Source organism: Gymnogyps californianus, chromosome 4, assembly GCF_018139145.2.
Source record: "Gymnogyps californianus isolate 813 chromosome 4, ASM1813914v2, whole genome shotgun sequence".
Lineage (NCBI taxonomy): Eukaryota > Metazoa > Chordata > Aves > Accipitriformes > Cathartidae > Gymnogyps > Gymnogyps californianus.
Window position 1 is genome coordinate 4,202,521 of NC_059474.1, and position 26,100 is coordinate 4,228,620.

Below are 26,100 nucleotides of genomic sequence, written 5' to 3' on the forward strand. Positions count from 1 at the left end.
GCGAAAGCCAGTACTTGCTTTTAGTTCGACCAAAAGTGGTTTCTGGAAAGGTTCTCTTTTGCCAGGTCTAGAATTCTGTCTCTGAATAGGCTATTTGAATTAGCTAGCTGTACTGCCATGGCAGATCCCTAGTGATGAAATTCTAAAATAAAATTAAATATGTTTGTGTGTCAGCATAGCACAGTACCCTTTTAATGCATGGAATATGCTCTACTGAAAAGTAATATATGCCCCCCAGCCCAAATGGATGAGGTGGTTGTTCTCTAGTGGCAGATACACCATATGTATGACCATCAAAAGATAGCTTTGAATCTCATTTTAGTTGAATAGTAATAAGTTGAAAGCTCAGTTGGTTGGTATTAAAAAACCAAAAAGAAACAAAGCAACCTTTCAAGTTGACTCCTTCAAGTGACACTTGACTCCTTCAAGTGTCTCAGTTTGTTTGTAATAACGCAATTGTATTCTTCTGTTTTTTAAGATAGCTTTTGTTCCTGTATTGCTGTGCAAAAGGTACACAATAGAGAGAAATTGAGTGTTTTGTCAAGGGAATGGATCTTGACTGTAGTTGAAATCCAGGCTTTGCCTTCTAAGCCTCTCTACAATGTATAGGGGATAGGTGGACTACAAAGCAGGTCAAAAACCGGCTGGACTTCTGCACTTCAAGAGTAGTGGTCAAAGATTGATGGCCACCAATTGCCAGGAGCATTCTACAGGGCTTGGTGTCAAGCTGATATTGTTTAATGTCTTGTCATTGGTTTGGGCAACGGGGTGAAATGCACCCTCAATAAATTTCCAGACCACCAATTTGGGAGGAATGTCGATATGCTCAAAAGCTAGGGCTACCATGAGGCGTATCTCAACAGGCTGAGGAAATGGGCTGACAGAAACCTAATGAAGCTCAACAAAAGCCAATGCAAAGTCCTGCGGGGAGTAATCTGATGTCATGATATGGGCTGGAGACAGGCTGTCTGGGCACTGCTCTGCAGAAAAGGACGTGAGAGTCCTAGTGCCCAACAAATCCAGAACATGAGACTGGAGAGCAACATTGTGGGAAGGAAGGCCAAACTCATACTGAGCTGTTTTGGTGGGTTTAGCATAAGCATAAACAGAGGGTCAAGGTAAGTGATTGTTCGCCTCTAATCAGTAGTTGTAAGACCACATCTGCAGTACTGAGTCCTATTTGGGGCTCGTGAGTAAACAAGACATTGCTGTACTGGAACAAGCCCTTATCTTACCTCGAAGTTGGCCCTGCTTTGAGGAGGGGCTGGGCTAGAGACCTCCAGAGGTCCCTTCCAGCCAAAATTAACTTATGATGATATATATAACAACATGATTTTTGAATTTTAAGTTGGCGAAGGAGATTTTATACAGTGTGTGAAATGTGCAAAATAAGCAGCTTAAAAAAGCACCATTCAGGGAATACTCTCTTCTGTCCCTTTGAGTGAGAATTTATAGGTGCGCTATATGTACAATCTCTGCAGTGTTTTCTTTGCTGTTCATAATGTAAGCATGACTGCAATTGAATGGTAGAGGTGTGGCTATTGATGCTGTTGTGTGATTCTTTCAAGACTGCATTTCAAATTACTTCAGAACTGAAACAGTTGGCAAACTAAAATGGAAAGACTGAAACAGTTATTCGCCTCTACTTGTGTACTTGCACCTATTCTGGAGGTTGTCATCACCATGAAATGGGTGGCTGAAGGTGAAATGTGCCGGCATCTGAAAATTCATGATCAGCAATGTTATTTTGTTCAAACTGTAATTCGAGTCGTTCTTTCTCCAAACTGGATACCTGAGTGTGTGCTTATTGGTTGATTAAGGGTAAAAAATGGTGGGGAAAGACAATAAAAAGTATAATAGTCTGGTCTCATCTGATCTGTATCAGATCATACCATTTTGTAGAGTTATGATCTCATTTAAATAAATTTGTTTTGGATAAGGATTGAAATAACATGCTAATAATATTGGCTTTAACCTGTCCACATTTTACCTTAAAGAATTTGGTACAGTCTTCTTGGAAAAAATATTTTCTTCATTTTCTTAGTAGTCATTTTAAATAATTTTCTTCATTTTCCCCAGTTGTTTGTTATTTAAAAAAAAATGGCTCGAAGAATAAGTTAATTTCATTATTCTTCATGCTATTGGAAATAGAAATCCCAGAAAATTAAATAATATCCATTTTGGGGGGATTTTGATTTAATCTGTTGTAGAAATAGAGTGGAAGATTGTTTGCTTCTGTTTTCTGCTATTCTTTATGGGAAAGGTTTTCATTAAAAAAGATATATTACTTGTTACAGAGAAACTAGAGTACTAACTCGCTGCATATGTCTGAAGTGTTTTACTTCCTTCGCTTCCAGTACTTTACATTAAATGAAACGGAAACTCCTGGGAATCTTTTTGCTTAGGTTTTTAGTGATGTCTAAGATTGTTTTAAATGCTGTTTAGGAGAGTTCGCAAATAACGTTACCCTAGGGGAGCTAGTCTTCGAGGCTCCATCAGTAGGTAATGGAGGGCACTCCCAGGAGCTCCAGCTTCTCTTCTTTGCCTAGTGGAAGCCTGGGGAGATCAGCCTGCCTATGGTAAATGTAAACGTAGTGCTACCTGCCTTTATAGTTGCCTGCTATCTTAGTTTAGTATCCAGTTCAGGATTATTTAAATCCTCTTATGTTATTTCCCCTAATACAATGTCTTAGTCATTGGTAAAAAAAAAACCAAAACCAAAGATAGATAATATTAAAGCTTCTATTCTAGATGCAATATCTGTTAAGGTAGGAAGCAAAACTTCCCCCCCAACATAAATAACCCCAGAATTAGTTAGAAAAAGCTGTAGAACCTTACTAAGGAAATTGCCATCTCTCTTTTGCCTTTTTTTTCTTTTTTTTTTCCCTTCCTAGCCAATACAACTGTTGCCGGCTTTGTGGTTGAGTTCCTTTGAGAACTCAATCTTAAATAATGCTGCCTTTAAGATTGTTAACAGATTTTTAAACCAAGAAGTGTCAAGAAAATGGTACGCTAAATATCAACTAAGAATTTCACTTTGTAAAGTATGTGCTGTTTATAGTGACAAGTCTCATACAGATCCAATAATACAGCACAAAGTACAATAAACCCAGGGAGTTCGCAAGTCGAGTGTTTTACTATTACTCTAGTGTGGTGTGCCCTCATGTGGTTAAATGAAATATCTTCATTGAATGAGTCAGACACCCTTTGAATTTATTGTCTATTCTGATAAAGAACTGGGAGAAATAAAGACTATTAGCTAAATGGGAGATAGTTTGACGCTAAGTAGATATTTGGTATTTTTTTTGTTCTACAGCTTTCAAATGGTTTAGTACTTAGAGATGAGTACAAATATGCTTGCATTTGGTTCTGATTCAACAACAGATGTGTGCATTTTGCTTGTCTTGTTTTTTGAGATTTAGAGGATCCACTTACCGATATTTAGGACAAAGTGGTTTCATTTCTGATTGGTTAACACTGATAACTCTAAGTATGGAAATGGAAACTTGTTTGTTGATTTTCTCCCACATAATATATAATACCAGTAGGCTTTTACTTTTGATACCATTTGAGTACCACAAGACTTAATTTTGTGATAATAATACGTAGCTAGCTGCTCTACATATCTCACATCATGCATGTTATGTGTTTGTAAGCTTGACTATCAGTTCTGTATTCAGTTTTGGAAGGAATTAGAATTAATGAGGTGTTATTTTTTATTTCTCATAATTCACATAGATCGCTAACAGCTTTTCTTGAGGGCTTCATGTCCTTACAGCAAATTGCATATGATAATGACTTTTCTTGTACTTATGAAAGTAGTGTAACAAAGTTTTGCCCCAAATTAAAAATTGGTAAAGTTGGAGAAAAACAGGAAAACGCACTTATGGCATCAGTAACATTTAGTATTTTAATTAACAAGGAAAACAACAGATGTTAGCAGGGGGTTTGCACTAGTAATAACTTATTAACTGCGAGAAGTTAAATGAAGTTATTGAATGCAAAAAATTACTGCATCCTCAATTACTGCTCAGTTGTTTCTAAGACTATTGGGCACAGCACTGAAAGTTAATATTTCTGTCTGCTTTGAGGTCACTACCACTTAATGTGTATTTACTGATTATCAGGTAGACTTCAGCTTTCTGATTATTTTTAGCTGAGTTAAGATAAACCTCATGTTCTACTGTTTAAGGGAAAGTTTTTTGAATTGTAGCCTGTTAACCACTGCTGAGTTGCACAGAGGTGATCATTTGGAGCTAACTTGCCTTTACTGGTTTCAACATTTTAGGTTCCCACATGTATACGTGATGTTGTCTCACTAGGACAATGGTAAACAAAAGAAAGATGGTCACAAGATCACAAGCAGGAAGGATTGGTATCTCCAAATGTTACTCCAGTTAAAATTCAATCTACGCTATATAAAACCCATAAGCATCCTTGATTTAGAGCTTTGGAAGACTCAAAGGTATGGAGATGCCAAGTCCTTTTAGGCACCCCAGCTCCTGGAGTGTAATTCATAAACCGAAGTTATATGATCAGGCTCCCTGTTCAACACATTGAGAAGAGAGATGCTTAGGAGTGAGATTTAGAAGATGGCAAGTGGGAGAGATGTCAAAGACAGTGGACTTTTTGAAATTCCATCCCTTTCTGGAACGTATATGCTCTGAGCCTGCAGAGGGGAGCTTATGTCATATAGTGATTAATAGACAGCAAGTTTGCTTGGAGTTAATCTAAGGCCTCCTTCAGGGTGAAAAAATGGCTCATTCTTCTCTTCTCAAACCCAACCACACTAGTGTTGCAGCCCACCTTCTTATATAATACTCTAAATGTTAAGGTATTCACCCATGAAGGAAGAAGACTTGGTTCACTTGTCTCCTGAGCCTGAGGTGCTTCAAACCCACATTTCCTACCCCCCAAGACAATGCTGTACCCACCAGTTCATAGCCTGGTCTCTAAGCTTCCTAAGGTAGTCATCCTGCTAAAATTATGCCATCATGTGGGGAAGAGTTCTTGTTCATCTATCCATCTGAGTATAGTCATCAGCTATTCTTACCCATAATGAAGAAATAGATGACAGAAAATATATGTTTAACACTAATCATAAACGTGTATTTTTGAAATGGTACAGCCTAACTTGCTTGGTGTAACCTAAAAAACTGAAATAATGGGAATCTGTGTATTTCATACTGTCTTCGATAGTTGCAGTTGACTGGGAGCAAGCCCTTTTAAGTGATTTTGCGCAATTAGAAGAAACACAGTGAATTAGAAATAGAGAGGAACATCTTAAAATTTTGCTTGCCTTTCATATTTTGCTTGCCTTAAAGGCATTGAACAGATTTTTTTTAGGAGTCAGAATAAGCCAATGGTTTTGTTGAAGACTCTTTTCTCAGAGCGATAGTAACCCATTGCATAATTGGTCCGATTAAACACCTGCTTAAGCTTTTCTAGCTGGGCAAAACCTGGAATTATCAAAATCCCTAACAAGATACTAGAAACCTGTATTCAGGAAGGGGATTATTTAGTTGTTAAGAGAGAGTTTTTGCAATCCTAACAGCACAGAGACAGAGAGGGTATCTTGTAATTAATGTTGCTGTTTGTACTGCCAGTTCCATGAGATGGTTTTGGTCCCAGTGGTGTTACCAGCTGAAAAATGTCCACACTACAGTGTGGCACCGCCATAAATGGCACTAATTGGCATTCTTGTTGTCAGGCTTTGCACGGAGGTTAAATGAGCTGTAGCAATTGAACAACTGTTTCTGTATCTTCGGGGCTTTTCCTGGGGTCACAGTCAAGGCAAGTTGTCTGGGTGGTGTGGGGAAGCTCGAGTCATGTACATGAGCAGGTGAATCCATAGGAAACTTGAAGAATATAAATCTGCTATCTTTCATGAGTGGTATATTAACATAATCTCTTTCTCCTGTCTACCAGATAACTCCTTATATGATGCAGTTATAAGAAAAGAAGCTGGAATTCATATTGGCCTTCTAAATAGCATCACAGTAGTTTAGTGCCAATTAACAGTAGAACTTTGTCACAAAAGGAGAATTTAAAAATTTTTCCTCCTAATTTATTACAAAATAGAGGCAAACTATATTAGGGGAGACATTTTATTGGCTTAACTTATATTGATTCTTGTTTCAGTTGTGGGAGAGTCAGTGAAAATATATCACTGGTTTGCATGTCTGTTGTATAAAAGATAATTTTTCAAGAAGACTTATGGGAGGAAAATAAGTGTGATGGGGTTTTTTTAAATTGTTTTTTTCTTCTTTTTGTTAACAGAACAAGTAGTAGGAAATTCCACAGAGAATTAATACTTGCTGAAGAACTTTAAAAGTGCCTTATATAATATTCATTCACATTGGCTAGGCTATAAGCCTCTTCCCATGGTGTGAACACTGATAAGAAGAATATAAATTAACAGTAACAGTGTTGCTATCTCTAAATTACATCCTAAAGGTACATCATGTAGACAGAATAGAAATATGCAAATTTGTTCAGGAATTTGTATTTGGTAGCGCAAACGTGAATCAGAGCAGCTAGCTGTCCTCGAGGTAGATTGGATTAAAATATACTGGCTCTAATCAGTGTTGCTTGAGTTATCTGTATACTTTGCATCCAAAAGGTAGGTGTGTCACTGGCATTTTTTAACATCCTAGCTAATAATTTATACATTAGAGAGAATAGTCTGCTTAATTATTAATTCTTCTAACCAGCAGGTGTTTGCAAACACTGAAGGGAACTGGAAGGAGTACAAAAAGACTGGGTTAAGACACTGGAATTTGGTGTGGATAGTGAAAGTTATATTTGTTGATGAAAATTCAAATATCTATATATAATAGAAAAAGAATTTCGGTTTTGTGAATTAGGTAGACAGCTGTTGCTAATTGTGCAGAGATAATTACAAGAGTTAATTATGTAAGCTGTTATGATTTATGGGCTAAGGACAGTGGCAAATTACCTAAGTTGATAGAGAAAATTGAAGAACGATTATTATCAAAAAAAGGAGTTATATTAAGGACTGAATCATGCTCAGCAGAACATATGTGTTCACAATTATATTGGTGGAATAAGGAAAAAAACGCAGTTTTTTATGTAGTACTAGAGAATAAGCACAAATATGGAAAAAAAACCAAGTTAGCTGCTTCTCTGTTTTGTATGTGAACAGAGTAGTAGTTGTTGAAAGTATTTTCTACTGTATTTTGCTCAATAATATCTTGTAGCTGGATTAGTATTACCTAATGTGCTACTGCTGAGAGCCTTATCATAAAGTAAGTTTGTGGTGTGCAGAATCGGGAATATATGAAGCAAAGTCTCATGTGTTTTTGCTCTGGTTCTGGATGGTCAAAGTGAAGAAGGTCACGAACACAGTGTTCAGGTCTGTTTTCTGCTTCATTTTGAGCAGGGAATTGAATCTGATCTGCCTACAGCCATGCCAGTGCTTTAACCCATGCCAGTGCTTTAACGCATAACACAATCTGTTTCTCTCCCAAAGTATTATGAAAGGTCTCTGTTTCATCCTGCTGCCAAAGGAAACAAAAAAAGAAAACCCAACCCTGAGACAGTTTGGAAAATGAAGTTCTTGTTTTCCAGACAATTGTAGTGATTTTTTTCTTTGATGAAACAATCTTCTTTCAGAAACAGGAGGATTTTGAAAAACAACGCTCGAGGGGATACCGTTAGTATAACCAGGGAGGCAATAAGATAGTGTATTCGAGTGGAAGGATAGCCTTATATCTAGAAGCAAAAGGGCCCTTACACTAAAATGTCAGGGCTGTCTTTTTTCAGGTCATTGAGTGTTTCCAGCAGGTTGGTGATATATGAGTGTATGAGAAAAGAGGAATAACTTGTAGCTGTTCACATTCAAGAAATGCCACTGGGAAGAACAAGTAATATTTACTTGAAAATAGAAGGGACAAAGAGGAAAATAGTGAAATTTTTTGCAAATAATTAATGATCTTTCAGAGAAACCCTTTTACATTGATTTCACCTGTCACAACCAAACCAAAGTATTTGTGTGAATGGTTTTCATAATGTATATGTTTGCATAGCTGTATTTGATTTACCTGCTTTGGTTTATTAAAAACAAGCATACAGGTAAATGCTGTCCACCCTCTGAAAAACTCCAACAGCCTCTGTCATTGATATTTAAAAATCATAGAATCACAGAATCATAGTATGATTTGGGTTGGAAGGAACCTTTAAAGATCACCTGGTCCCGTCCCCCTGCCATGCGCAGGGACATCTTCCACTAGGATCAGGTTGCTCAGAGCCCAATCCAACCTGATGTTGAATACATCCAATGATGGGGCATCCACAACTTCTCTGGTCAACCTGTTCCAGTGTCTCACCACCCTTACCGTAAAAAAAATTCTTCCTTATATCTAAGGTATATAATCTATATCTATTTTTAATAGGTATTGTATATAATATTTGTATAATATATTATATTCTAAGATATAATCTAAATCTACCCTCTTTTAGTTTAAAACCATTACCCCTTGTCCTGTCACTACAGGTCCTGGTAAAAAGTCTCTTTCCATCTTTCTTATAAGCCCCCTTTAAGTATTGAAAGGCCGCAATAAGGTCTCCCCGGAGCCTTCTCTTCTCCAGGCTGAACAACCCCAGCTCTCTCAGCCTTTCCTCATAGGAGAGGTGCTCCAGCCCTCTGATCATCTTCATGCTACTCCTCTGGACCAGCTCTAACAGGATCCATGTGCTGGGGACCCCAGAGCTGGATGCATTACTCCAGGTGGGGTCTCACAAGAGTGGAGTAGAATCATCTCCCTCGACCCGTTGGCTGCACTTTTGATGCAGCCCAGGATACGATTGGGTTTCTAGGTTGTCAGCACGCATTGCTGGCTCATACCTCATTTTTCATCCACCAGTATCCCCAAGTCCTCTTCCTCAGGGCTGCTCTCAATCCTTTCATCACCCAGTCTGTACTGAAAAAATAATAAGGCATCAGTCCTAGGTGAGTGATCAGTGACAAACCACAAGGATTAGTAGTATAATAATAAAAAAATGCGTATCAATATTTTCCTCAAAAATGGTCGATATAAGTATATTTTGTAACGTGGTTATGGAAAATTTTGAATAACAATTCAAGTAGATATTGAGGAAAGAGAAGGGGGGGAAGTACTACAATTCTTAAACTTTTGGCCCATGCATTTTGGAAATCTGTAGGGAAGACAGTTTAATTTACAGAGCCGGGAATGTTTTTCTATGAGCTGTAGCTGCTGACTGGGGATTAATTTGATGAGTATGTGATCTAGCTCTATCCCCTTTCACTTCTGGCATCCCTGCCTGCACATGACCTCTGCAATAGGGAAATTCATGCTAATAGAATTTTCTGCTTTTAGCAAAGACATCCTCACCTTTCTTTTGTGCTGCTGGAGCTGTGTAAGGAAGACTTAATTTGGGATGGGACTGAACTATTAATTAGTGAAGTTCTGTTTTTCCAACAGAGATCTGTGCTAGAACTGTGTGAAGCTTCTTTAATAAAATAAGAGAGCAAGGTTCCCTAGTGTGATCACAAAGCCAGGATCATTATAGGGTTGCCAGATGAGCTTATGGTAATTATCAAGTGATATATTTGATAATTGTACAGAATTTTGGGAGAGGTCTGCATTAATTAGTAACAGAAGCTGATAGCGACATTCTTTCCTTTGTACCAGCATAGGTGGGCCAAGATATTTAAAATAAACCAGTTAGCTTTAAAGCCCTGCCAGAAAACTGATTCTTGTCTTGTCTTTTTCCTTTTTCTTTTTTTTTTTTTTTTTGACATGAATGCAGTTAAAATCTTCTGGGTAGACACTTCTGAAAAACTCAAGCACAGTGTTAATAAGATAACAGGTTTTTTTTTTTTTTATCATGAAATTTATATTAAGTTATAGTTGATGTATGGCTTTTTTAAAAGGGGAAAGTAGCTAATATGCCCTGGGTTTTTCTGTCACTGGTATAAGAAGTCTTCCTCCCCCCTTCCCCTCTCCCAGTACAGCTGGCTTTTCTGAATGGTACTTCTAATTTTGGAAGAGACTGCTTTATTAGCATTTCAAGCTGGTAATTTAATGTAATTGAAAAGAAGCTGACACAAGGTGGGCAAAATTGCAAGATTCCAGTTTTTATCAGTGGTTTTCTTCCTGTAAGGCCTGTGTATTATGCAGAACCCAACCTGTTAGTGCAAAGACTGGAATCCAGAATTGCCCTTTCCCAAGGGAATGTCCTCACCCCACACTGAGAATGATTCCTCTCCTTGCTTACTGCCTTTTGGTCATATGAGTCTTCTGTCTCTTGCTGCGTGATGCTCCAACTTTGTTTAGAGAGAAGAAAACCCCACCATTCCAGTTAGCGTACAGTTCATTGGTTACGATACTTCCTTGGGAAGTGGGAGACCTCCTTTGCGTCAGGAGGGTCCCAACTTCTACTTTCCTTTGCTCTTTTTATTAAGCCATCATATTAAAGTTTACAGAATATTTTAGGAGACCTTGAATAAAATCTGCTTTATAAATGAAAATCATTGTACTTGCAGAAATCATTGCATGAGTTTTTCCTTATATCCAGTTTGAAGCTCTCTTGTTTCAACTTGTGCCTGTCTTTCCTCTATTGGAGGCCCCAAAACTGGACACAATATTCAAGGTGTGCCAGGGCACACTGCTGACAGCTTGCTGTCTATGAAGGTCCCTCAGGTCCCTTGAAGCAGATTTGCTCCCCAGCCGCTCAGTCCCTCCCCTGTCTTATTGCCATGGATTCCTCCTTACTGGTGCAGGATTTTGCTCTTGTCCTTGTTCGCTTTTATAGGGTTCCTCTGAGTGGCAGGCCTGCCCTGAAGCGTATCGACTGATCCCCCCAATCCATCATCTACAACATGATGAGAGTGCACTCCATTGCTGGCACCAGGTCATCTCTATCCCTAATATAGAGGTTAAGTCATCTAAAAATAGGTGCTGAGGAACACAAGACATACTCACTATAAAATTCTTTCAGTAGTACCGTAAGTCCATGACAGTTTTCTCTGTCTCAATGCATAAGGAAGATGACCATGAATGTTCATAGAATAAGGTGCTCAGCTTTCTAGGCATAGCGGTAACAATTACAGTAGGGATTTCTAGCTCATGGTACAAGACTAGGAAATTTCGTCATGTTCTTTGGAAAATATTTACATTTTGGAAAGAGCGTATACACTCTTTGTGTCTGCTGTCAATGCTTTCTTCACTATATATGTCACTTCAGCATCCTGAGACTTTCTCATTCACTCAGAAATTGTAGTTTTAAAAACTTGTAAAAGTTTTTAGACTTTTTGCTAGTCTCGTAAGTTTTGCATGAGCTGGTTTTGATATACCAATTAGTTTTTGAAGCTATACATTGGGAGTAGTCCGTGTTGGGCCGCATCATTCTGTTTGTGTTTACTCCTATACTTGCAGTCATTGATAAACTCAGAATGTGGAGATTTTTGGAAGGACATGTATTTACATGTGCAAATTATAGTATACGTAACAGATTTCAATTTATACTTTTGTTAAAAGTAGCTGAAAGATGCATACGTTAAATTGAATCTGGGTGCGTGTGTGTTTTCTTTGTCTTTTCTTGAGGAAACTAGCCTCCAGTGGTTGCTTCTAGACTGTCTCTCAAATGAATGAATAGTATTATTTTGATAAAATTAGTTTGGGACCCTGATTCAGCAAAATAATTAGTTTTATCTATTACGTTTGTTTAAGTGGATGTGGTATTGAATAATTTTCCAAGCAGATTGAAGTGTCTGGAATAGAGAAATGAAATTAAATCATAGATAGGAGACACGATGCGTACAAGGTCAGAGACTTCAGTGACAGTGCTAGGACTAGAATAGATGTTTTTTCTCTGCTGTCCTCATCCGCAGGACATGTTACAGCAGGAGATGTTAAGATGTTCCAGTGGTGCGCACAGAAGGTTCTATTGCTCTTCCTTTTCTTTGTAGTTTCTATTAAAAAATACCTTTTCATTAATCTACATCAGCCTTTTCTTTGATCTTAGAGTCTTTTTTTTTTTTTTTTTTTTCCCCCTCTGTAAGAAATTTGTTTTCACAGAAAAACATTTTAGGTCTATCTTAAAGCTCAAAACACTTAAGCTGGTTTTTTTTTGTTTTTTTTTTTTGTTTGTTTGTTTTTTTAAATAGTACTGTGAAAAATCTAACTGTTCCTGCCGGTGTTTTCCTAACCTAGAGTGTAAGAGAAGAAGAAAATTGTCCGGTCACTAGTCATTTTAATTATTGAAGTGGATTCTATCAACAAAATCAGGAACTACACTGTCTCCATTTGCCTTTAAATCTGTTTCAAATATTTAGAAACAAAAAAGCAGGCTGCTAGGGTTTCATATAAGCCAATGAATATTTCCAGATAGAAGGAGTGTCCCCAATATGGCCTAATTATTGTACTAAATTAAAAATAGCTACATACCGGAAAAAAAAATAATTTTGAGACTCGTAATCAACATAGTTATAAGGGGCAATTAAAAAAAAAATCCTAGCATCTGAATGCTGTTGTTTAGATAGTAGTGAGATGTTGCTATTCATGTATTTCATGTCTGTAGATCTCCGTTGTTTAAAATGTATAAGCCCTTGCTTCAAATTTACAAATCATTGAGGTACATTGGCAAACAATGTCTCTAGAGCCATTTGTGAGCTTGTGCTCTCTTGCTAGCATGTCTTATATGATTTCATGATTAAATTTGAGGCTAAGCTTTTGACATGCTAGAGACTTTTTAATGGGCTTTTTGTGGGTTTTTTTGGTTTGTTTTTTTTTTTTTAATGCTAGAAACAAAACAAAATAAGAAAAACAGCAGCAAAACTTTTATGAGGGAGTTGGGATCAAGAAGAATACACCAGCATTTCCTTTTGAAAAAGATTTACTTTAGGGATGCTTTCCACATGTCTGTTATAAGAAGTGGTAGCGAAAGTTTCCGTCTTCTGTGGCAATTAGGAATTTCCTACGCGTTGTGCTGCTTCTGGACTCACAGCAGCTCAGTGCATTAACAAAGGTTTTATGCCAGTGCTGGTTCCCCCTCATCTCTAGGACCTGCGCATGTACATCTACTCTACACAGATTCTGACACAGAGATTCTTTACTGAGAAGATTTTGAGTGCTGATAGACACCTTTAAGTGATTTTTCTGTATTGCTGCATATTAGTCAGCATAGGATAAAGCAATTGTCCTATGTTAAAAAAGCATTAAAGAAAATGTTATTAAATACTTTAATTTATAATTATTTCCATATGTTTTGGGAAGTTCTGATAAACTTTTCTTATTGTTTTATGGAGGTTTAGAATTGTTTGCATTTCTGTAGGTGTCCATAATTAGATACCAATGTGCTAGGAAGAGCACTATTTAAAGCTGAAACAAATATTTGCTGTGAGCATACTTTCTTTAAAAACGAACCACTCAGCTTTCTTCCTCTCCCCAAGAAGGGTTCCTTTATCTTTTCAAAATGGTTATAGATATATATTTTTTGTCTGTTTCTGTTGTAAAAGTATACTATTAAGTTATTTTGAAAACTCCTTAGTTTTATTACAGGTATGGAGAGAAAAAGCTCCCAATATGTGGGCCAAAATAGATCAATATTTATTTCTTGTTGCTTGATTTAATTGCACCTGTGATGTGCCCTTGCAGCCACCTCAGAGCTTGCTGCATAAGGTGCCTGTCTCCTAACTAGTCCCTTCTTGGGAATTCAGCAAACCACTCTCCATAGTCGGGGTTACAGACACCTACAGTTCACTCTGACTATGTAAGAAAATTTGAATTTTGTGTTTGTCCTTATGCTTTCTCGAAAAAAAAAAAAAACCCCAAGCCAAAACAAACAGTGATGACTGATGACCAGCCACCTCCCATTAAACAAAACTCACATAATTAAAATCAATGTATGTTCAACCAATTAGCATTTTTCCTTTGCATATTACATGCTTACCCATTCAAGAAATGGGTTGTTGCAGGACTTACCTCATACTTATCAGTTTTAGGAGGAAGGCCTCTCTTGTCACTCAACGCAGTTGGTGTAAATTAAATCAGGATATTTACTTTTCTATCTAAGTACGTTCTATTTAAAATTGTCTGGAGATAATTGTGTTATGAGGGCTGTATGTAAAATGGTTTGTTGGTTCTGCTGAGACCATTGTTGTACTAGTAAATGCAACATGTAGAAACATTTTGTTAAAGAACACACACACACACTCTCACTTTATATCTATCTGTCTATAAATACATATTTTTATATATATCACCAAAAACATTTTGGAGATTATCATGGTAAAATATTTATGCAGGATTTATTTCACTTAGCAATCTAATACCTATTTGCTTGTTCTCAGTCTGATTTTCTAGGTTCCCTTCCTCATCGGTGATGTCTCATTGACTGTCTATCTCTAGGCACAAGTTTTTTGTATTCTACAACAGCTGTGGTCCCTATTCCCATTCATTGACTGCATTAGTTCAGTACTTCTAGATTATCTGACAATAGATGTGTAACTTTTTTGTAGGTAAAGTTAGGTGTAAAGAATCCCGCCTGATAGTTGAATCGTGCACAGAAGGAGCAGACTTGCAGACTTACAATCCGGTAACAGTGATTTTGATGCTTTTTAATGGGGAACTAAAATTTTAGGGTACCAAAAGAAGTCAGCAATCCAGCTAATTTCTGTGTCTTCACAGGACTTCAGCAGTTCTTCTGCCAGCTACAACTTCTGTGTGTTTGTGCTATTTTGAGCAATTTTTTTTAGCTATTGACCCCTGCATCTACCTAATAGAGATCTATGAAATAATCTGATTTAACTTAATTTATTGACCACCTTTTCTTTACTTCAGATCTTTTTCTTCTCTATACTACCTGAACTATTCTGGCAGTCTAGTTCTAGTTTGTTCAATAAGTTCAAATAATTAAGATCAAGTTCCAACATTACTCGCTTCATCTTCGGGTCTCCTGTGTGAATTTCAGCATATGCTTAAACAATTTTATTGCCTGCTGTATGTGAAAGCTTTTCTTAGTCATCCTTATGAAGTGCTGGACAAATCCATTCCATTTGCTAAACCTGAGTTAGGTAACAAAGGCAGCCTAGTTAGTTTATTTATGAAATTTGAAAATCCTTAGGTAGACAATGATCAACCACAAAAAGATCTTCAGGAAATTTCATGAAGAATAATTTCAAGGGAAAACTAATAAAGAAAATATTTCTGAATATAAATAGTGGAAAAAAACAGATGATGGGAGAATATTACCTTCCTGTAGCCAGGCAGACTACTTCCTGAAAGAAGGCTCTAGAATACATTTTTTTTTCACCCAATACATCCATGCATATGCATATGGTGTTTTCAAGCCCTGATAATCTTTTTTTTTTGCCTTCTTCTATAGTCTTTAGTTTTTAGATGTGATTTGAAAAAAAGAACCTAGCTCAAAGAACAAAAAGAACCTAGCTCAAAGAACAAAAAGAATCTAGCTCAAAGAACAAAAAGAACCTAGCTCAAAGAGCAAAAAAACGTAGCACAAGCAGCATGACACAAGGCTTTTTGGTCACAACTGTACCAAACACCTTGTTACGCTTCTTGTAATAGGGATGGGATGACAGTGAATTTATATACTTCGTTTTGAAATCTTTTGCTTTGTAGTGCGCTGTCTTTATTGCAAAGGTTTTTATTTTCTTACAGTAAATTTCTGGGTTAGCACACCGATACGTCACTTCAACTGCCCTGGTTGGTATCCTGGTTAGGGTGAATCGCATCCCTCAGTATTATGGATCCATTGCTTTTTTTTCATGCATTTAACACCTGATGATATCCGATTCAGTATTCCTGTTTTACAGAAAGGCAGCCTTTTACTGGTGGAGTGACAGAAGATTTTTTTGATCCAGCAAAAAGCTGTGGTATACACTGTGCTGTATTGTTAAGCTTTGTGGTTAAAGCTTCTGATCAGTTTATCGACAGCTCAATAAGGAATTCCTTTAGGAGATTCTACAAACACGGAAGCAGATTTTCTTTCTTTTTAAATACTGGGGAGAAAGCGGGATCATTTCACTATCCACTGTTGTCTTATGCCAATATATCATAAATATACTGGAGCAATACTGAACTGAATAGTTTTAACCTGTATGTAATCTTTGCAGCAGGAGCTATAAATTCCTTAATGTCTGGAAAACAGCCACAATGTTTTTGTCACCACTTGAATGTAACTGACAGGACTTATCTCAAGGGACGATTGCTTTTTGAATGGTTTCTGACCTGTATGTGTTAGGTTTTCATTTTATCAGCTTGTTCATTTTTTAAAAATGAACAACAGTGACAAAAATGATGCTTTAGCACCAATGCCTTTCCATACCTATTTCTTATCTTTTTCTTCTTCACTGCTTGACTGTGATTTGCTTAGCCCAGACTAAATAGAAGTTAAAAGGAAAAACCTTTTTTGAGGTATGTGCTGCCATGCTTTGGATTTTAAACTTTAAATTTTATTTATTCAATACATGTGACCATTACATCATTTCAAGGGTAAAGAAAATAGTGGGGGTATTGAATTAGGTGGCCATCTATTGTGCTATTAATAGTTGACGAATCGTTCAAACTGACAAAAACTTGTTTTTCTTTCCCAAAGGTAACAACGCTTGTTAACACAAGCAATAAAGGACCATCTGGCAAAAAGAAAGGGCGCTCTAAGAAGGCTCATGTGCTGGCTGCTTCGGTAGAGCAGGCCACTCAAAACTTTTTAGAAAAAGGAGATCAAATTGCTAAAGAGAGCCAGGATCTCAAGGAGGAATTGGTTGCTGCTGTGGAGGATGTACGCAAACAAGGTATGTGGAACAAAATGCTTAACGGGGTAACTGCTTTATTTGATGCTTTTCAAGATTTCTTCTGAAACAAGTGTATCAGCTGCTTTGATAATGTAGTTAAAACTATGTCCTGTATTACAGTATATCTGTAATATGGCATATAAGTATTAAAATAGCTATACCTTAGTGAATGGCAATGAGCATAAAGAATGTTCTAACTTTGGTAAAAAAAAAATGTGTGTGTTTGTTTGTTTGTTTGTTTTCCTTTTAGCTGTTCTGTCACCAAATAGTGAACTCAAATATTAGCAGCCATGCTGCCTGGTGCCAAAGCTTATTGTTTAGTTTTCAACTTGCTTTTTATTCTACTGGGTAACAAAATGACATGATTTTTCACTTCGCTAAATTTGAGCAGTGGTTTAACGCCTGTTGATGCAAATGTAGAATTAGGATTATGGTGCATACAGTTCTGAACAATCTAACAATCATCAACCAAATAGTACAGCAATATAGAATTACTTGTGGTTTCAAGTGTATATTGAAATATATACAAAGATCATCAAAGTCTGAAAATATACAGATAATAGCAATCTTAAACCAATTTTTTTTTCCTGGGTGTTGGTGATAATATGATAAATGTTAACGTTGGTTTGCATACTGCATAAGTTAAACTGCAAATTTCAAGGTAGGCAATGTTACAAGAAATCGCCTAGGTGGGCATGGGGCTCAGGCGTGGGATACTATTTTCTTTACTGGCAGAAATAATCTTGATTTTGCACAATTTAATCTTTGAAGTTTAAAATGGTATTATAAGAAAACTGCTTTCAAATAAGGCTTTGAAATTTAAAAAATGTCATGGATATCCATGATGTCATGGCTATCATCTGACAATTTTCCTTCAAAAGGTAAAATGTATATCAGATGCTTTCAAATGTACATGTGTGGTAGGGGAAAAACATGTTTTCAATATATGCCCATAAGAAAACTTTTCCTTTTTATTGACTTTGATTGTAATTACCTTTATTGCAGCAGAATTAAGTACCTTTCAGGTTTTTTCCATTGTAAATCCTATAATCTAAAGATACCATCTGTCAGTATCATCAGTCCTGGGTTTTAGAACAAGACCGACAGATCTCCAACTGAGATTTTGAAAGGAATCTAAAGGACTTACGTATAAAATACTGATTCTCAGCGAGTTACTCCCCCAGCACTCATATGGTGATTTTTTCAGTTCGTGAAAATTAGACTCAAATGATCATATGTGCAGGCAGGGTTAAAATCTTGTATACATAAACACTGATTAGTCAGTATTCCAGTCTGTTCTATCTTGAGGCTATTTCTTCCTCTTATCCACTATATGTATATTTGGTTTCACTGTTTTCCTGTTCCTATGTGTTTTGGGTTTTTTTAGATATTCAATTGCCAGTACATCAGAATAAGTTGAGTATTTGCTGTGTACTCTATGTACAGTGTTATGCCAGTATTCTGGTGGTTTTTTTCTTTTTTTTTTTTTTTCTTTTGGGTGGGTTTTTGTTGTTGTTGTTGGGGTTTTTGTTTGTTTGGGTTTTTTTTTTAGAATTTTGATGCTGATGCCTGGTTGTTCTGGCGTGCAGTTTCATTTGTCAGCTACTTCAGTTTCCCATTGCTTACATTACTTATTTTGTGTTATGTCAAATTCCAGTACACCACCTTCAGCGCTGACACGAGTGCCCTTGTTTCCTCTGAATTTATAGCGCTCTCCCTTTGGGGCTGCAATGCTGACTCAGTTTTGCTAGCTTCTCCCAAGGAGCCTTCTACTGAGTTAGTCATCAGCCTAAACTGTTGCATGCTCTCTGATCTCAGCAAATATAGCACAGTCATTAGCATGGTATCAGAGCTTCTTATCTTTATCGGTAGAGCTTTGTATTAGTTAACAGTGATTTCTTTAAAGATTCTTGCTTTGTAAAGCTAGAGGCATCTGAGAGGATTTGCTGTGGAGAGTTTTGGTTTTCTTCTTGACCGAATTTCTGACTTTTTAATTGAAAATAAGCCTTTTATTCTTTTTTTTAATCTGTATTTTAAAAAAAAAAAACAACAACCCACAAAGATGGAGGAAGCAGAGAGGAAAAAAGATCTTAAACAGTATCATGCAGAATGATACAGGCATTCATCTTTTCTCACACTGCAGGCTAGAAAAAGGTCTGTCAGAAAAGTTGAGCAGCTTTTCTGGGTCTGTACAACATGAGCGCGTAATTAGGAGAGCAGGAGACACCAAACACCATTATTGGCACACACGAGCCACGTAAAGTAGACCAGCCTTGGTGCAATGTGAAATGATATGTTTAGCTCAGTGACATAAAGAGCTGGATTAATGAACTGAGGCTGTGTTTTGCCAGAGTATTGCTGGTTGATTTTCTGGCAAAATTCCAGCTTGGATAATTACACCATCAACCTAAAAATGTCTCCTGCAGTTACAGCTGGCTCTGGCGTGCTCCTCATTTCCTGCCCTGTATCGCTATATACTGTTATATACTACTATAGACAGTTGTTCAATTCATCCCGGAGAGAGTTGCTTTCCATTGATAGGTATTAAATGAATGTACCGTAGCATTTACACAATACTTCGGAATGAACGTGAATGCAAAGAATATATAGCTTTAAGATGCATGTTACGTTAATAATGTGGAAGGGTAAATTATATTTGGATAGCTGTACAAAACTGATGATCAACAGTTTTGACTTACAAAGTTCAGTTCTAAAAACCACAAAGAGTAAGAAGATAGATTTTTAATGATTTTTCCCCACACAATTTTATGAAAAGGATTAGATATTTTATGTATAAAGCTTATAACTGTGTATGTATGTGTGCGTATGTATGTATCCCATAATAATTCCATAATAGGAATACTTCGGCCTTATAGTTCCAAACCATCTAAGTGAAATTATCCAATTGCTATGCCATTGAATATTTTGCTGTATGGCTATTTATTCCCATGCTTTCAGAGTTGTGTAAAAGATCTCCCAGATGGGGGACAAATGAGACCTAGGAAATGCTGATGTTTGTCGTTCATGTCGGCTTACGTTAGAGGCGAGGGAAAGCAGGCAGGCTTCTGCATATTGAAGTTTTGGGACAAGTGAGATTTTTGTATGGTTTTTTTGGTTATAAAAACCCTAAGCCCTGAAACTACAAAGCCTGAGAAGTGCAGGGAAGTGAAGAAGAACTCAGAAATAAGAAATACAGTCTGGGGAGGGGAACAGACGGGTATGTTCTCATAGCATAGGTGTCTAAATGCAACTGGTCCCTTATTGATCATTACAGAAGAAGGAAATTCCCTGTGGAGGAGACATTCAGGTTGTGATTCACACAAAAATCTACAAAGAACTGCTGGTCCATTGGGCTCAGGTCTGATTGAATTTATTAAGAAACAGTCTAGGGTGCCAAGGAAAGCAAGACAAGGAAATAAATTATATTTATGTAAATTTATTCTATCTATTAAATTACTTTGGCTATGTTTATCTTGTAGGTATGTGCTAGTGACTGCCTGATTTGAATATAATTTTCCTAGAAGTTTTCTGGCATATAGCTAAAACTTCCATTAAAAATATGATTTAGTCTAGCAGATGATTGTTGTGTTTTAAATTTTTGCTTTTCACGCAGAGTAGATACAACTTTACACCATAATCTGAAATTTATACTGCAGTCAAGAGACAGAAAATAGCTGTTGATGTTTTTTGTGTTTGAGGACAGAGTAAACTCGAGGTAGACTTAATTTTTTGTTCATGCAGACGTTGTATAAAAAGAGTATGATCCATGTACTCCATGACTGTCAGTAAGCTTGAAAGTACTTATCAACATCTGACATGCAAAAAATGACTTTAACTTTCTTGGTAACTATTCTTCTCTGTGATGGAACATCCTAAAAAGTAATATTTTTAATGCTTTAACGCTTTTAACTACTTAGTTTTTAAAACTTTTAAAATGCAGATTTTAAACTAAACCTTGTGAAAGGGCTTCTTCCTTACTGGTCCCGCCTATCTTCAGTTACCTTGGGAGAAAAGCAGGGAATCTGCACATCTCAGGTGGTGGGAGCAAACTCCAAAATATACATACATGAGATGCTGGTTGTTTTTATAATAATTTATAACTCTATTTAAGCTCATTTAAGCTCTTCTGATTTCAATGACAGCAGTATGACACGGAGAGAGGCAGATTCTGTCTTGAGAGTTGTAATGTCACATACGCTGTCACTTACAACTGTCTCAGTTTTGTGTTCCCAGAGACTGCCAAACTCTTAGCCAAATGCACAGCATTCTTTGAGTGTTAAACCAGTACCCCAGTTCAGCTGGCAATTTGTATTTTAGGAGACCTTTCCTGATTGTACAATTTTCTTTCAGTTAGACCTTGTTAGACCAACAGTTCCTTCCTAAAATGCAGTCCTCACAGTGCCACGTTATCCCAAGTCTTTAAGACTTGCTGCATGGAGGTCTTGACTTTCCCAACTGAAGCAGAAAATCCCTGCTTGGATTTTGCCTTCCGTAAAACTTTTCCACTCTCTTTAGGTTTTTGTTTTCTGCCCTCTAATCCAATCAGTTTTGGTTTTTAACTGCATTAAAAAACTGCAGCCATCTCTGTTTCCCAAGGAGTCTGTGCTGCTCTACTGTATATTCTTCCTCTGTTTCCCTCTCCTTTTCTTTGCTACCTTCATGTGGTCATACACTTACTTTGTCTTCCTTGCAATTCAGGGCCTGAAGTTTCCCGTCTCATGGTCTCTTTAGATCTCCCATGCCCTGTTAACCCTTCTTACTTCTGTCTCCATCTCATACCCTTGGTCTGTATTCACGTCTCTCATGTTCAGTCACGGTTTTGCAATGCAAAGTAGAAGAAAAAATAAAAATCAAATGTCTTTTTCTTGATCCCTTTTTTTCCCCTTTACTTTACAAACTTAACATACCTTGTTTGTTGTCCTTGTTTTCTCTACCAGTAGATCACACTCCTCTCTGAATCCTTCTCTGACCCTGGATACCTGCTTCACACTGTTCTGTTAGCTCATCCTTCTGATTGTATTTATTTTTATCCATTCTGTCCTTTTCCCCCTAAATTTCCTTCCTTTCTCACACTGAAAGCATTCCTAGTAATCCTGTCTTATTTACATTTGAGTCCAGGGTGTGAACATCTCCTTACATAGCATGTTACACGGATGCCTCAGGTGTACTTGCTTAGCAGAGTCAGCTGCAACAGACTTTCTGGGAGCCCTGATTTACGCAATTGACTCTCTCGGCTGTCCTTTTGACTTGTTTTAAAAAAAAAAAAGTTTGTACCCATTAGTATCTAAAAGCTTTCCTGGAATAGTTTGGGTGTAACACTTAAATTTACATTTAAAATATAAAAAAACCTTAGCTGAATACATTACACTTTGGTTCTTTTGGTTAATAAGAATTCAACTAATGGATGTAGGCTCGCTCTTTCTGTCTCTCTGCTAGTTGTTCAGCATTTTTCCTAGTTTATAAAATATATGGAAGTGGAATTACTTCATGAGGGTGTTTCTGTAGAAGCCGTTAGAAGACTTGTCACAATATAACTATCACTTGATATGGGAAAGGAGGAAATTCTTTTTCTAGAGAAAGAAAACAATGAAGTATTGTCTGATTTCTGCATCTGTTTTCAACTCTGAGTCCCAGTGACAGGATTCAAAATGAAGGGTTAAATCTGCAATTGAAGATATGTAAAGGTATCTCTTACTGTAATAACTAAGCACTGATTAGTTCAGGGCTTTTTTGGCATTTTTCTGAGTCTTTCTGGCTGATTGTTATTCCCAAAGTCTGAGTTGAATGAAAGAACTGTAGGATATTGGGTTTGAATCTGGCAAGTATGAAGGAGGAATAATAGATTCTGGGAAAAAAAAAAAAGAAAAAAAAAAGAGTTCTGATACTAATATTTTATCACTTCAAATTTTTCTACATAACCTGAGCTATTCTTTCTTACCTGGGTTAGGGGCTAGAGAAGTATTTTTTTAGGGAAAAAAAAATCTGATCTTTTCACTTAAATGTATGTTCTCCCTATGTTTGTTTATAATACTTTTTACTGAAGTATATGAGAACTGCTCTTTTTTTTTTTTTTTTGCTTATAGAAGTTAGTGTCCACTAGTTCTTGATAGAGGAAAAAGTGTGTGTGTAGAAAGAAATTACTGAAAAGCAGTTATTTTAGACAAACTAGACTTTCTATCCATTTCTGAAAGACGAAGTGAGGCTTATGGTCAGTCCTGCTTAATGAGAGAATGAATCTTGGTCTGCACTTTTGAAAGAACCTGTGTGTATAATAAGCATATTATCTGTTTCACCAGTAGTATCTATGATGAGGTACTCTGAAACTTGCTTTCTGCCCATCTTGCTGATGGCTCATGCCTGTCCAACAGAAAGCTTTTGGTATGAAGATTTGAAGTCTTACATTCAGCAAGTTACTGAAGCTGTGGCCTGAAAACTCTATCTTGTTATTAAAAATATTCATAACCTATTTTGAATTGCTTGTTACATTTGGAAGCGACTTCAATTCTTATTCATGTTTGCAGTGCTCATCCTAAGAAATATGGCATGCTAAATGTCATTCTATGCAAATACTTTAATGCTAGCTCTTTCGGACCCTTTTCAAATCCATTCATTATCTTTGAGCTCTCGGAGAATTTAGTTTCTGAAAGACATTAAAGTTCCTTTTCTAAAATGATTTAAAACACTTCTGATGAAAAAGCAGACATTGTACAGATTCTCAAAGAGTTGTTACACAGATAAGTAGTGTCAGGGGTTCCCAAATCCAGTAGTGAGGCTGCTGCAGCTCCATGGCCCTAGGTCCAAACAGTAGCAAGGCTGAGCGTATATTCCCAGTAGGCACATGCACACAAACACGCATGTACAGCTTATATATACATACATACATGGCTGACCACACACATCAGACACTCAGCACTCACTATTCTGTGATTCCGTGAAACACTGGCACAGGTTGCCCAGAGAGGTGGGAGATGCCCCATCCCTGGAAACTCTCAAGGTCAAGTTGGAGGGGGCTCTGAGCAACCTGATCTAGTTGAAGATGTCCCTGCTCATTGGAGGGGGGTTGGACTAGATGACCTTTAAAGGTCCCTTCCAACCCAAACCGTTCTATGATTCTATGAAACAAACCCAACAGCACCAAGTCTCTTATCCTCACCTCCTCTCTGGCTGATTGGGATTGAAGTTCTGTTAGAGAGAAATACCTATATTTGTGGGTATAATGTAGATCCCTTCAGTAGCTGGGTTTAGCTTCTCAGTCTATCCCATAGCTGGCTCCTGGATCCTGGTCTCCCCAGTTGCCCCACTCCCAAAGACACACACAGACACAAACACATGGAAGCAGATGTCTCAGTCGACCTTCAGACGCTGTGGCTCTCCAGCAGCTGGAAATCAGAAATCTGGCCCAAGGCATGGCCAGACAAGTGCATTGACCAGCAATTTGTTCACACGCGGCTGGCCCCTTTTATCCTCTTATGCCTCCATTTTTCCATGCTTGTTCCTCCCCAAATCATCGTGGTCCTTCCTTTTACCCGCCTTCGGTTCCTCCTCTAAACATCCCATTACAAGTCTTGTGCAGTCCTAAAATGTTCTTCCCCTGCAATCCTGTGATGAGTCCTGGATCCTTGAGCAGGAAGCTAAAAATAGAGAAAGATGATAGGCATACAGGTGATTTTTCTGTACATGTCCTTAATGGTTCCAGCAGTTGGGGAGGTCTTGAACGGATGATGATACTGGTTCTTGGTAAAGCCAGCTGACTGAGAGCCTGTGCTTATTCTCTGCACCATTTCCAAAAGATTTATTTCTGTTACAGCCTTGGCTGGAGCTTTTCTAGTATTCATTTCACTTTTCAATGTTTTGTTTAAGCTCATGTTAGTTTAAATTTATGAAAGCAACTTTCATTTCCCAGATATGTTTGTTATAAAGCATAGTTGGCATTTAATATATTGCCCAAGTATGACAGTTTGAGACAGATTTTACAAAAGCACAGTGATATATGTTTGAAAAATAATATAAATGAATATATTAGGTGACTTTTCCTTTTTCATACTATATTTATTTATATTGCCTTTCTTGAAGATTTTGTTACTACTGTGACTCTATAGCAGGGAAGAATGAAATTGCTATAGAATGTTAACTTCTGACAGTTGTCAAATATTAAATTATACTCACAAATTGAAAGTTATAGAAATAGTGTTTCTTCCAGAAATATTTGATTTGAATTCTAAAATCAGATCCTAAAATTACTACTTGTTCTTTTAGAAGCAATATTTCTGTTAAGAAAGTTTTTATTTGAGAAAGGATTGCAGAAATACACCACAGTTAAAAAAAAAAAAATCTATCAAGGGATTGTAACTAGGGCACATTTTTCAGTAAATATTTTACTCCACCACCCATCACAGTGTAGTATTAGTATGCATGAAATTTCTGAATTCAGGTCAAATTTGGAAAATAGTTTCACTAGGATTTAAAAAAATAATAATAATAATAAAAAAATAGGGTCTTACAATTGGAACAGGCACCATAGGCAGTTATCTTGCCCTGTTCTGTCTTCCAGCAGTAATTCCAAAACTGAGTAGGCTTAGTCCACAGTCAGTAATCCCCAGCAGTATTAAATGTACGGCCTTTTCAATTAAGTTTTGAGATAACCATGAACAATGTTCTGCAAGAAGATTTTCCAGCATGCATGAAATCTGTATTTAAGTCCTCACTGTGCATAATTCAATCTAGAGATTTGAATTGAAGTCTCTGACCCCTCAGAAGAAAGCTGTTACCATGAAGCTATAGACCACCATGGGATGAGCATCTCGGCCTTTCCTTTTGAAGCTGTTCTAATTTATGTTCTAGTGAAACATCATCTGGATCGCAGCTGAGTGCTTGAAATCACTATTGATTCATTAGACAGAAATTCTGAGCTGAATTTCTTTTTGTTCAACCCAACATTAAAAAAAAAAAAAGGAAAAGTTTGATTCACCCTTTGAACTGGAAAATCAGTTATTTTACTCTGTCAGATCGAAAGTTTTTGGAAAGAGATTCTTTTCAGCTTGGCAATGGAGTGACCTCAGATGACTGTGTATAGGTGCCCTCTAAAACTTCCATCACCAGTGATGGAAGTTTTTAACAGAGCAAAGGTAATAAGAGTTTCACCAGCTGTCTTAATGTAGCGATGGATAGGGCAAACCACGGGGAGATCTGGAGCAGTGCAGAGACTTTGTCTTGGATATTTAAATCGGGAAGTAGCCTGTCGAAGGGAGAAAGTCAAGGAGATGGGCTTGAGATTTGATCATTATTTTATGCTTCAGTCGCATTGC

At 37.1% G+C, this 26,100-nt stretch overlaps 1 protein-coding gene across 1 annotated transcript in view; it reads left to right on the top strand.

Moving 5' to 3' along the window:
* The window catches only part of CTNNA2 (catenin alpha 2), a 529,003-nt gene that overhangs the window by 88,847 nt on the left and 414,056 nt on the right, over positions 1-26,100 (top strand). The window contains exon 3 of the mRNA XM_050895304.1: positions 16,600-16,795. Coding sequence (XP_050751261.1) covers positions 16,600-16,795 — 196 coding nt within the window. The remainder of the gene's footprint in view (positions 1-16,599; positions 16,796-26,100) is intronic.